The sequence below is a fragment of the Neomonachus schauinslandi genome, chromosome 4 (assembly GCF_002201575.2).
Source record: "Neomonachus schauinslandi chromosome 4, ASM220157v2, whole genome shotgun sequence".
Lineage (NCBI taxonomy): Eukaryota > Metazoa > Chordata > Mammalia > Carnivora > Phocidae > Neomonachus > Neomonachus schauinslandi.
The window spans coordinates 54993240-55005958 of record NC_058406.1 but is presented as its reverse complement, the minus strand read 5'-3'; the positions used below and the strand labels follow the sequence as shown (position 1 = coordinate 55005958).

At 42.4% G+C, this 12719-nt stretch overlaps 1 protein-coding gene across 1 annotated transcript; it reads right to left on the bottom strand.

Annotated features, from left to right (window-relative positions):
- Positions 1–492: 492 nt before the first annotated feature.
- LOC110583425 (flotillin-2-like) lies at positions 493–1788 on the bottom strand. Its single transcript, XM_044914333.1, is given in 3 exon segments — positions 493–666; positions 669–926; positions 928–1788. Coding segments are annotated over 3 exon segments (1293 nt in total).
- Between the last annotated feature and the right edge of the window lie 10931 nt (positions 1789–12719).

The window sequence follows — 12719 nt, the reverse complement described above, 5'->3', positions numbered from 1 at the left end:
GACAGAGGAGGGTGGCCAGCCTACCCAGACCCTCTGCACCCATGCCGCATCTTGGCAAGGGCCATAGGGAGGAGGGACAGAAGCACAGAGAACTTCAAGGCACCAGGATTCTGAGGAGCAGCAGGGCTACTACCCCCCACAGACAGACAGTGGTTATAATAAACATCTTCAGCTTAAACTACCTGATGTGTGTAGAGGGTGGGAGCAGAGAGGGAGAGAAAATGACAAACAGACAAAGGAAGAGACGGACAGGGAGATGGGAGACGAGGGTGGAAGAGACAAACCAGATGGACCTGGCAGTGAAAGTGAAGGTGTGGGAAGGGTGAGAAGAGAAAGGAGAGAGCCAGAGACAGGGGAGGGGGAAGACAGCCAGAGAAGGCCTGAGCACCCAACACTTCTGCTCCCTATAAAATGAGGCACCAGAGTCAGCGGCATTCCGGTTGTCACTGTGGTAGGAAAACGGCTGCTGAAGGGTGCAGGCCTTCGGGAGCCTCATGCCTGCACACCGGTGACCTTCTCCATTGGGGGTATCTTGGCCAGGTCCATGCCTGTGAGGGCCTTCACAGAGGCAGGCAGCTCAGCCAGCAGTCGGTTGACTTCTGATGTCACTTTGCTGTTGTCCTTGCTGAGGAGCACAGTCTCATCGACTTTGGTCGGGGGTGGGGGTGGGCGGCGATTGTGGCAGCAATCTGGGGCAGAGCCTCCAGCCCCAGCACCATCTTGGCTGCATCCCTGTACTTCTGGTAGGCCTCGGCCTTGAGCTTCATTCGCTCAGCGTCTGCCATGCCCATCGCCTGGATGACCGCTGCCTCCACCTCCCCGTGTCTGCGGATCTTCTCAGCCTCTGCCTGTGCTAAGAGGACCTGTTTCACCTTTTCACTCTCCGTGATCTGCTGTAGGCGGTGTGCCTCAGCCTCGGCAGGGGCAGCGCACTGTGGCAATGAGCTTCTTGTCCGTGCGAAGGATCTCCTGCGCCTCCACGGCGACCTGCTTCTTGCGCTGTACAACCTCGATCTCAGTCTCTTCCTGCCGGACCTTCTGCTGCTCCCAGGCCCCCTGCAGCTCATAGGCCAGCTGAGCCTCGGCGGTCTTGATGTTGACCTCCTCATTAAAAGCTGACTTTTGCAGCTCAAAGGCTCGCTTGGAGTCGGCAATCTTGGTGTCTGCCATGAACTTCACATCCAGCATCTCCTTCTTGGACTCTGCTTCCCGGATGCCTGCATCCCCCTTGGCCTCGGCCACCCCAGTGTCTGCATCTCTCCGTACCACGGCAGTCTGCGTCTTGCCCAAGGAGCTCAGATAGTTCACTTTGTCATACACGTCCTTGATGGTGAAGCTGAGGATCTCGATGCCCACACGGCCGATGTCAGGGACCGCCACCTCCCGCACTAGCTTGGCAAACTGGTCTCGGTCCTGATAAATCTGCTCCACAGTCAGAGTCCCGAGGATGGAGTGCAGGTGTCCCTCCAGGGTCTGCAGGATGATGTTCTTGATGTCCTGCACATTCTTGCCCAGAAACTGCTCGCAGGCCACTGCCAGGAGCTCCTTCTCCATCATGATCTTTACCTGTGCAACCCCTGTTACGAATAGCGGGACCCCCTCCAACGTCTCAATATTCTCACAGCGACACAGGATGGTCATAACTTCCAGAGTTAGTCTCTGAGTGTCAGAGATACTCCACCAGGCCCAGGCCCAGCCGCCAAACACGTATTGTTTATAGTCAGAACCACAACGGCCCCCTGAAACCACCAGCGCCTCGTTGGGCCCCACTGTGTGACAACTGCCCATGGTGCCAGCGGAATGGAGGGCCCACTGGCACCGTTGGGACCTGGACAGCGCCGCGCGCACCAGCGGCCGTGCCCAGCCTATCCCGCCACCCCCAGCGGCGGGCCCCTGCCCGCGCCCCTCCGCGCTCGCAGGCCCGCCGGAAGTAGGAGGCTGGGCACATAGAATGCAATCAGTAATCGTAGCTACTAGTATTCTTGTTACTATTTTTATTATTATTAAAGCATAGTCAATAGGGGTGCCTGGGTGGCTCAGTCATTAAGCCTCTGCCTTCGGCTCAGGTCATGATCCCAGGATCCTGGGATCGAGCCCCATATCGGGCTCCCTGCTCAGCAGGGAGCCTGCTTCTCCCTCTCCCACTCCCCCTGCTTGTGTTCCCTCTCTCTGTGTGTCTTTCTCTGTCAAATAAATAAATAAAAACTTAAAAAAAAAAAAAAAGCATAGTCAATAGAAACTAAAAAAGCCATTTGGGGTCAAGTGGGATGTGTTCACTTTCATTTTAAAGGTTCATTATATCACTGAAATAGAATACTAGACCCCCAGGCAGTCTGTAACAAAATTTAACTAAAACAGCATAAGCAGACTGACAGACCCACCTTCTTTTGCTACTCCCTCTGGTTCTTCTTCTGTCATGGTGTGGTTGGGAGAAGGATCCTCGACTTTAAGTGTAATAACTAAATCACATCTCTTTTTGTTTGATCTCACATTCACCTTGTACATATCTCACAAGAGGCAATGTGCTGAGCAACAAATGAGGAGTTTACACAGCACAGAATACAAGAAGATATCCTGACCCCCAGGCAGAAGGTCTGGCTTAACCATGGCATTCACAAATGGTGTGACCACAGGCAAGGCACATCTATTCAGGCTTCTGTTATTTCCTCACCTACAGAATTACGAAAGTAGACTATCTGATCCTAAGGTTCCTTGCACCACCAAAATCATAATTACAAATGGAAGTATGGACCCTATCCTACAAAAAAAAAAAAAAAATTGTAATTGCGATCGGATTAAATTATTAAAGTATAAGTGACCTGATTTTGCCCACGTTGTCCGCTCTCCCTCTGCTCTCATGATATCACCAGACTCTACTTAGATTTCATGTAATGGAATCCCTGGAATGTGGGAGGTGTAGAAAATACAAAAGCTGACTCGGTGGTTATCTGGAAGAGAGCAGAGACAGCTGCAAAGTGATGGAGCAGGTGGGTGGAGAGGAAGAGTGGGAGGAGGTTGAGAAAGAGTGTAGGGATGGAATGGCATAGATAGGGAAAAGTTCCTGGGTGCTACAGGAGGTAGCCATTGGATATAATCTCCAGCCCCATTTATGTCCTTCTAGAAAAGCAAGTACAGCAGATTCAGAAGGACTGTATTTCCCTGAATGTAGCACCTCCTGAAAGATTGGACCAAATGAGTCAAAGTGTCAAGGGACTGAGAGAGGAGCCAACTGGAACATCCACAGACATGTATGCCCTGCATATGTGTTTAACTTTCAGGGTAAAAAAGGTCAGTGAAATTTGTTTGGGGTGCCTTCAGAACACTTTTAAAAATTACATTTTTGGCATTTTAGAGACAAGGGAAAAAGAAAAGTGATAAATTTCATCATCGTCCAATGGTAAGATGGTCAGACCTAATGAAATCCATTTCAATGACATAATCAAAATAACTAAACAAGTTTTCTGATATTGTGGATGGGAAATTAGTTTACAAACATTTTAGGATTACTCAGAAAGTTTACCTTTTTTGTTTTAACAAATGTTAATAAAGGCAGGTAACATGGTCTCTATTTAAAGAAGGGTAAGACTACCTTTCTACCCAACATGGCTATCTTTTCAGCTGGATTTTTAAGGAAACTAAATGTCAGATAAACAGCATGTTTGAAGACATAGATTCTGATGAATTCAGGGAACCATAAATCATTTAGTTAGGCTAACAGGGGGCAGTGGTCATTATCACGTCCGCATTTTATTTTTTTAAAGATTTTATTTATTTATTTATTTATTTATTTGGAGCACAAGTGGTGGTAGGGAGAGGGAGAGAGGGAATCCCAAGCAGACTCTGTGCTGAGCACATATAGCCTGATGCGGGGCTCAACGGGAGGTGTGATCTCACAACCCAGAGATCCTGACCCAGCCAAAGTCAAGAGTGGAATGCTCAACCGACTGAGCCACCCAGGTGCCCCTATTAGGATCTGCATTTTAGAAAGATTGTTCTGATTGTGGAGTGGAGAATGGCATGCAAGGAAGCAAGACCAGGGAGTCTAGTTTAGGAAACTGGGACAATGATCCAGATGAGAAACAATGGGAAGCTGAACCAAACAATGGAATTGAGAATGAAGAGGGGAAAAAAGAAAGGTTTTGCACTTACTATACATGTGATCTTGGACAAATTACTTCTCTAAACCTTAATTTCATAATCTAAAAAATGTGAGTAAGAGTACATAGGGCTGTTGAAGAATTTTAAAAAGACAATGCATGCAAAGCATTCAGCAGTTCCCAGAATGAGAAATAGAGACATGGAAGTAATCAGTAAATATGTGGGAGTTAAACAATGAGGTGGCCCAAATATCAGATATGGAGTAGAAAAGCAGAGGGCCAAGGTTGTCTATGAAGAGAGCGGATCTCTGACCCCTTAAACTCTCACTCTCCTGCTGCTCCGGAGTCCCACTGCTTCTTTAGGGAAGATAAAACCATGTAAATGCTGGGGCTGCCACTACCAACCAGCTCTTTGCTTTTTGGCAGTTCTGCCTATGGCTCGCTTTTGGAACCAGCAGCAAGAAAGGAGAGAAAGTGTAAGTGAAGGTGGCTGGTCTGCCCTCTTGATAAATCCCACCACCATTCCTCACTTGGTCTCATGAAGCTGTATGGTTTTTCTCAGTTGCTCAGATGGGATGGAAAAATGAGGTCTGCCTTTTTATTCTGTTTTGATTTTGAGATTTAATAAGTGTTGTTTCCGGGGAATTCATTGCTTTAATTAATGATGTGCCCTGAATCTCTTAAGCGAAGAATGCCATTGCAAACATGAATATGTAATGAGTACAACTTTCTTTATCCCAGCTGAGGAGGGAGGTTGTTGCTTGGTTATCGTCCCTCAGTACAAGTACAAGGACTTCAGGTACTAAAAGGAGCTGGTCTGCAAGGTTTTATTTGTGTATCTGTTTTTATTCAACTCAAGTGCTCTTTTGTTTTATTTAAAAGCTGGGTCCATTAACAAGGACACCAGAGAGAAAAAATAATCAGCTTGCTTTGGTGCACTTTTAGACCTTCTCTTAACTGCTTATAAATCAATAAGCTACATTCTAAATCAGGGTTTCTGAATCTCAGCACATTTTGGACCAGATAATTCTTTGTTGTAGGATGCTGTTCTGTGTACTGTAGGATGTTTAACAGTATCTCTGACCTCTACCCAGTAGATGGTAGCAGCATTTCCCATTTGTGATAGTCAAAAACTGTCTCCAGATATTGGGAAATGTCCCCTGGAGGCAAAATTGCCTCCAGTTGAGAGCCACAGGTCTAAATGAAGGATTTACTTTGTAGGAAAGCCAAGGCAAGGTATATTAATCAACAATAAACATATATTTATTGAGGACTTGCAAAACACTGTGTTTGGTGTGGTAGAAAATATGAAAATGCTCAAAGTATTATGCAATATTCAGAAAGACCTTGGACCAACAGCCTAGATCCACATCTGCTGCTTATAAGCCATGTGTCCTTCAGAAATACATTTACCTCTTCTACATTTCCTCATCTTGCTAAGGAACAAGTTTGAGAAATATGAAATGAAGAGATAGATGTATTTGCAACTGGATGAGTAGTCTTAATAATGTTATCTTAAAAGCCTCTAGTGGCATATACAATGGAATATTACTCAGCCATCAAAAAGAATGAAATCTTGCCATTTGCAATGACATGGATGAAACCAGAGGGTATTATGCTAAGCAAAATAAGTCAGTCAGGGAAAGACAAATACCATAGGATTTCACTCATATGTGGAATCTAAGAAACAAAACAGATGAACATAGAGGAAGGGAAGGAAAGATAAAATAAGATAAAAACAGAGACAGAGGCAAACCACAAGAGACTCTTAACTATAGGGAACAAACTGAGGGTTGCTGGAGGGGTGGTGGGTCGGGGTATGGGGTAATTGGGTGAGGGACATTAAGGAGGGTACTTGATGTAATGAGACCTGGGTGTTATATGCAACTGATGAATCACTAAATTCTACCTCTGAAACTAATAATACACTATATGTTAACTAAATTAAATTTAAATTAAAAATTTAAATTATAAATAAATAAATAAATAAGCCTCAGGTGGTAAGTGAAAGGTCTTTGTTCTCCAATCTGATCTACTCAAAATTCTTATTATGGCTTACATGAGTGAGGACATAATTGACATGTTGATCAAATGTAAACACAACATGTCCTTGGAATGGTCATTAGCTGGATGAGAGCACCAGAATTTGAGACGATATTGAAAAGCCACATCTAGGGGTAGCTGGCTGGCTCAGTCAATAGAGCATGTGACTCTTGATCTCAGGGTCATGAGTTTAAGTCCCACACTGGGTGTGGAGCCTACTTAAAAAAAAAAAATTTTTTTTAAAAAAAAAAAAGAAAAACCACAGCTACAAGAGATGCTTGTATACAGATAATGTAAAGTCATGCATTTGGACTCAGAAATTCACACCATAGCACAAATTACCAGATTGGGGAAGTCATTGTATATAGGGGTGAGGAAGGAGAATAGGAGACAACAAGATAAGAGATAGAGGCGTTCAAATTATTTTGGGCCTCCTAGCTCATATTAAGAGAACTTTGCCATTTACTCTGAATGAGATGGAAAGCTATTTAAGGGAAGGCAAGACATAAGCATACAACACACCAGAAAATGCTAAGAAAAAAAAATCATGCAACAAAATTTTGAATGTGTAAGTGAGCTGGTAGGAAGGAACGGAATTACTCAAAGGAGTCCAATAATGCACAAAAAACTAAGTTAGTGCAAGAGCCAACTTTTTCCTTGGAGGTACTTGCTGATTCCTGGTGGCCTAAAATCTGAATTTTAATGGGCTTCGGTCAGCATGCAGGAGACACAGTCAGAAGCCTAAGTAGAGTGGGAGGTTGAATCAAAGACCCTTCTGTAAAGTCAGGACCACCAAAGGGCAATACCCTCAATGAGTGAACTAGAAACAACCTCTCCCTGTGGAGAGACTCATAGTGATATGTGCCTTTCTCAGCCTTAGCTTAATGTGAAAAGAAAAAATATGAAAATAAAAGAAAAAGAAATGTCTCCCCTGGGAATTTCTCACAAAATCTATATTCTCATGGTTTAAGTGCCAAAATCCACACTGCCCATGTATTTGAAAATCCCAAGCCAATGGTAATTTGACCCTTGGGTTGATAGTGCTCTCAGAAACCTGGCAGGAAAATTAAATCCACTCTAGAGAAATTAATTTTAGGCACAGACTCAAAGAAAATTCTCAGAGATATAATTTTAAGATATATAAGTTCACAATCAAAAATTATCAAAGCAAAAAGGAAAAAAACCATGATGAATAAAAGTTAGCAGGCAGAATAAATAGAATAAAACAATAAAGATTAGGTGTTGGAATAATCAAAATATTAAAAAAGTATGTTTAATATGTTTCAAAAAATAAAAATGAGCATTAAAAATATTGCAAAGGCACAAGAGACCATTAGAATTGGCCAGCGAGATTTAAAATAGAACCACATACACATTCTAGAAATAGAAAAAACAATCAAAATCAGAAAGCAGCAGATTAGACTCAGCGGTGGAGAGATTTAGTGAACTGGAAGATAGAGATTAAAACAAAAATTTACAAACCACTGCCCAGAGAGAGAAAAGGAAGCTATGAAGTAGAGGATAAGACACATGAAGGAGATAGTCTGCCATACTCAATCAATTGGTAAGGAAACTCTGAAGGGAATATGAGCTGTATCAACTGCAAAATTCAGGTGACTTCAAAAGCTGCCCCCTGCTAGGCAGATTATTAAGATCAAAAGAGCATGGGTAATTGCTGAGTTCTAAAGCTGAGAGGAAAGATTGCCAATCTGAGGCAAAATATAGGTGAAAGGGAAAATCTAACCATCCTCCTCTCCCTTCTCATTCAAACCAAAAGTGTTATATTGTTGTAATCCCAAAAGAACTGGGGAGCTGGGTCCTAAAGGCCACATGCCTATGGATAAACTTGGAATAGGGCCATTGGGCAGGGGATGATGGGTTTTCTGGAAGCAGCATTGATTGTTTCTATCCTCCCTGCTCATAGAACCCAACTAAAACATTCTAGAAAATATTTATGTCCACCCTCCCTCCTTGTGAGAAGTGGCCAAAGATCTGCCCCTAAGAGAAGGTGCGAGAAGCCCACCTTGCATGTCCTAGTTGTGAACGTTCTTCTGCAGAAATAATCACACGTAAGAACACAAGCGGACAAGCTTTTTCTGTACGGGTCCAGATAGTAAATATTTTACACTTGAGGGCCGTATGGCTTGTACTGCAACTACTAACCTCTGCCAATGTAGTGCAAAAGTAGCCACAGACAAGGCACAAATCAGCAGGGCGGTGTTCCAAAAAAACTTTACTTACAAAAACAGCTGGTGGGCTACAATTTGCTAACCCCTTATCTAGAAGTACAAATGCTGGCAGCATTCAAGAAATGACACTGTACTAAAATGATATTTTAATGATCACTCATTTTTAAACTCACATCAATATTGTAATTAAGGAACAATGTGCTCTAGCACATGGACATGGTGATACTATAAAAGCCTGGGAAATACAACCCAGTGAGTCCCAGTGGCCCAATTCAAACCATGTACTCGTGGTGGACAAAGTTTAGCAAGAGACTGATAAACAATGTACACACGGTCATACAGATCTTAACAGATGCAGTGAAAATAACTTTCAGAAGGCACTGCATGTGGCAAACACTTCGTTCTTTTCACACAGTGGAAGTCATTCACTTCTGAGCGAGAGATACCTTGATGTTCAGGCTGAGAAGAAATCCCAAAAGAAGCACAGCATTAGAAAGCAGATGGTGTTGGGGCACCTGGGTGGCTCAGTCAGTTAAATGACTGACTCTCGATTTCAGCTCAGGTCATGATCTCAGGGTCCTGAGATCGAGCCCCACGTCGGGCTCCACACTCAGCGTGGCACCTGTTCAAGATTATCTCTCTGGCCCTCCCCCGCCCCTCTCCCTCTCTCTCAAAAACAATAATTAATTAATTTAATTTAAGTTAATAAAAGAAAGTAGATGTATTGAAGGTGCTTATCAGAGTGCCTTCTCCTTTGGATTCTACCCCTGCTATTATAAAAGGTCATATACATGTCATTTTATCACACCTCTAGCTACAAACGAACAAAGATTTCCCAAAGATACAGCATCTGGAGGTTGCCAGCTAACTATTCTCTTTGCAGCATATTCTCACATCGAAACAGATATGAGCAAATACACCATTAGCTGCCACAAGATCTACGAAGTCTAATCTGTGATGATGGACTGGGCTTCAAACTTGGACGTGATAGTAAATTATAAAGATTCTGCTCCAAACCAGGGTAGTAAGACCAGCGGCAATCTCTTTTCATTCAGCAGGTTTTAAAAAAGAACTAGGAAACCTGGTCCATCTGCTCTACATCAATCCTTTTACCCATTCACTCCCTCCCACTCACTGCCTCCTGTCGCCATTCAACCACATACCTGTCCTATGAACACCTGCTCTGGGAGCAAGACCACCTTCTGACAAATGGCAGTGTAGGCAATAGTCTAAGTATAGTTTGCACATTGCTTTTAATAGTTGACAAAAGGATGTATAATTTTTTTTCCACTGGTTTCTGTCTTAGCATTTCATTCTTGTTAAAAAAAATTTTAAATGTGGCCAAGAAAAAGAAACCACCCCTAATTCAGGATAGATCTCAAATCAAGCACATAATGATATGAGAGTCTCTAATAGCATTATTGAACCTAATCGAAGGGACCAGGGAAGGTTTATTTGAGGAAATAGCTCAAAGTTAAGATCTGAAAAGGAGAGGGAAGCTCACACTCAGGCAGAAGAAACAACATTTACAGGGGCTCTAAGTGAGGAGGGCACGTTCTGCATGGAGCACTGGGTGTTATGCACAAACAATGAATCATGGAACACTACATCTAAAACTAATGATGTGATGTATGGGGATTAACATAACAATACGAACCATGAGAGACGATGGACTCTGAAATACAGGGGCTCTAAGTGACTGAGGTAGGGGTGTGAGATTAGACTAGAAAGGTAGGTGAGAAGCAAACCTTCTCATATAAGTTCCATTACCCTAAGATAACAGTAGGGTTTTAATCAGAAGATTGGGATGGGAGGAGGATGATATGATCAAAAAAATCCCTCTGGATGAAGAATGGAGAACAGACTGGAGAATGCATGAGGGGATATTCAGAGATATTTAAGAGGTTTTATTTATTTGTTTCATTTTGTTTTGCTTTGTTTTATTTTTGTTTTGTTTAGTTTTGTTTTAGCAGCTTAGGAGAAAGATGAAACTATCTTGGACAAAGAGAAGTAGATGGATTCAAGAAATATTTACATGGCAAAATATCCAAAACTCACTGGTGGACCAGATATGGGGCTCAAGAAAGAGAAAGGTGTCAGGATGACTCATAGGTTTCTAGCTGGCCCAGCTGGATGAATGATAATGGCATTCACTAAAATCATGAATAACAAAAGAGAATCAAGTTGGAGGGCAAGACCTTGAGTTCAGAATTAAAACAGTTTACCAATTAGGAATCTTTTAGTTGAGAGTGATAGGGGGTGGGAGGGATGGGGTGGCTGGGTGATAGACATTGGGGAGGGTATGTGCTATGGTGAGCACTGTGAATTGTGTAAGACTGCTGAATCACAGACCTGTACCTCTGAAACAAATAATACATTATATGTTAAAAAAAAAAAAAAAGGAAGATAGTAGGAAGGGAAAAATGAAGGGGGGTGGAATGGGAGGGGGAGACAAACCATGAGAGACAGTGGACTCTGAGAAACAAACTGAGGGTTCTAGAGGGGAGGTGCGTGGGGGAATGGCTTAGCCTGGTGATGGGTATTAAAGAGGGCACGTATTGAATGGAGCACTTGGTGTTATACACAAACAATGAATCATGGAACACTACATCAAAAACTAATGATGTAATGTATGGTGATTAACATAACATAACAAAATAAAATTTAAAAAACATAAAAATAAAATAGGAAAAAAAAAGCTCAAGTCAATCTAACTTAAACAAAGAAGAGAAGGTAGTGGCTCATGTAACTGTAAAATCTATAAGTAAGGCTGGCTTCACCAGTGACCTCATTTAAGAATTGATGGTAACACGAGGATCCATCTTTCAATTCTGCTTCCTTTGGATTGGCTACATTTTCAAACTTTGCATGGTGGCTCTTGGCAGGTTCAAGTGCACATCATCACAAGACCTCATTCAGTGCAAGAGGAAATTCTCTTTCCAAAAAGTTGAACAAAAAATTTCAAAATCAAATCCTTTTATCCTTTATGGTCTTGATTTGGGCATAGACCTAACCCTGAACCAATCACTATTGCTAGGATGATGATATACGCTAACTGGATCCCGCTAAGTCATCTTCAAAAAGAAGTTCATGGCAGAAAATGGAGGAGGGTTATACATCCCAAAACAAAATCAGGCGCTTTTGCCACCAAAAGGATAGTAGACATGGGTAGTGAAAACAAAAGATAATTATCCTTACAGGTGAACATGACTTTTGAAATTAACAACAGGCAGGATGTGGTGGTCATTTAAGAAACTCTAAACTGATAAACAAGGGGTACTTAAAAATCAGCTCTGAGCATTGGCAGAGGTCAAGACTTACGGGCTTTCAGTAACAACTGGCTTGATACAAGAACACAGGCGGCGTGGGGCAAAAGCAACATTAAGACACATCCAAGAAAATCCATTTTTTAAATGAAGATTCTCTGGAAGGTCCATCAGATATCTTGCTGTGATATAACCAGAGTTGATTTTTTTTCTATTTATGTTTGATTCACATTACATAATATGGGTTCAGTCAGTCTTACTTATTTTTTCCATTTTATAAGTAAGTACTCCTCCAGATAGCAACAGAAATATGTAAGAACTCTGGCACCTGAAATAGACAAAAGCAGGAGGGAGAACAGCTTCTTTATTTCCTGTTGTATCAGCCAGACCCGTTTCTGTTTGGAAATGCTAAATGGTACACAAAAAAACCCTTTTGGGGGCTGTCTTGGTATGATGAAAGTGAAAAATAGTTTCCACTAGAGGGTGCTAAGCCTCAAAATAAAAATACAAACCAAGGACTTTGGATTTTTCCCATACTTTCCAATATTCATTGAGCAACTAATAACCTGGATTCGCCAGGAGGTAGGGGGGAAAAAAAGAGAGAGCCAATCCAAGAAGATGCATTACTGCACAGGTCACCTTTTGCTGTTTTTTGTTTTGTTTTGTTTTGTTTTCATTATTATGTTATGTTAATAACCATACATTGCATCATTAGTTTTTGATGTAGTGTTCCAGATTCATTGTTTGTGCATAACACCCAGTGCTCCATGCAGTACGTGCCCTCTTTAATACCCATCACCAGGCTAACCCATCCCCCCACCCCCTCCCCTCTAGAACCCTCGGTTTGTTTCTCAGAGTCCACTGTCTCTCATGGTTCGTCTCCCCCTCCGATTTCCTCCCCTTCATTCTTCCCCTCCTGCTATCTTCTTCTTTTTTTTTTTTTTTTTTAACATATAATGTATTATTTGTTTCAGAGGTACAGGTCTGTGATTCAACAGTCTTACACAATTCACAGCGCTCACCATAGCACATACCCTCCCCAACGTACAACTGATTCCTAGATCCTATGGCGCCTTCCACCAAAAGGCCACATATAGAAGCTGCTTCGTAGAACTGTCTATGCA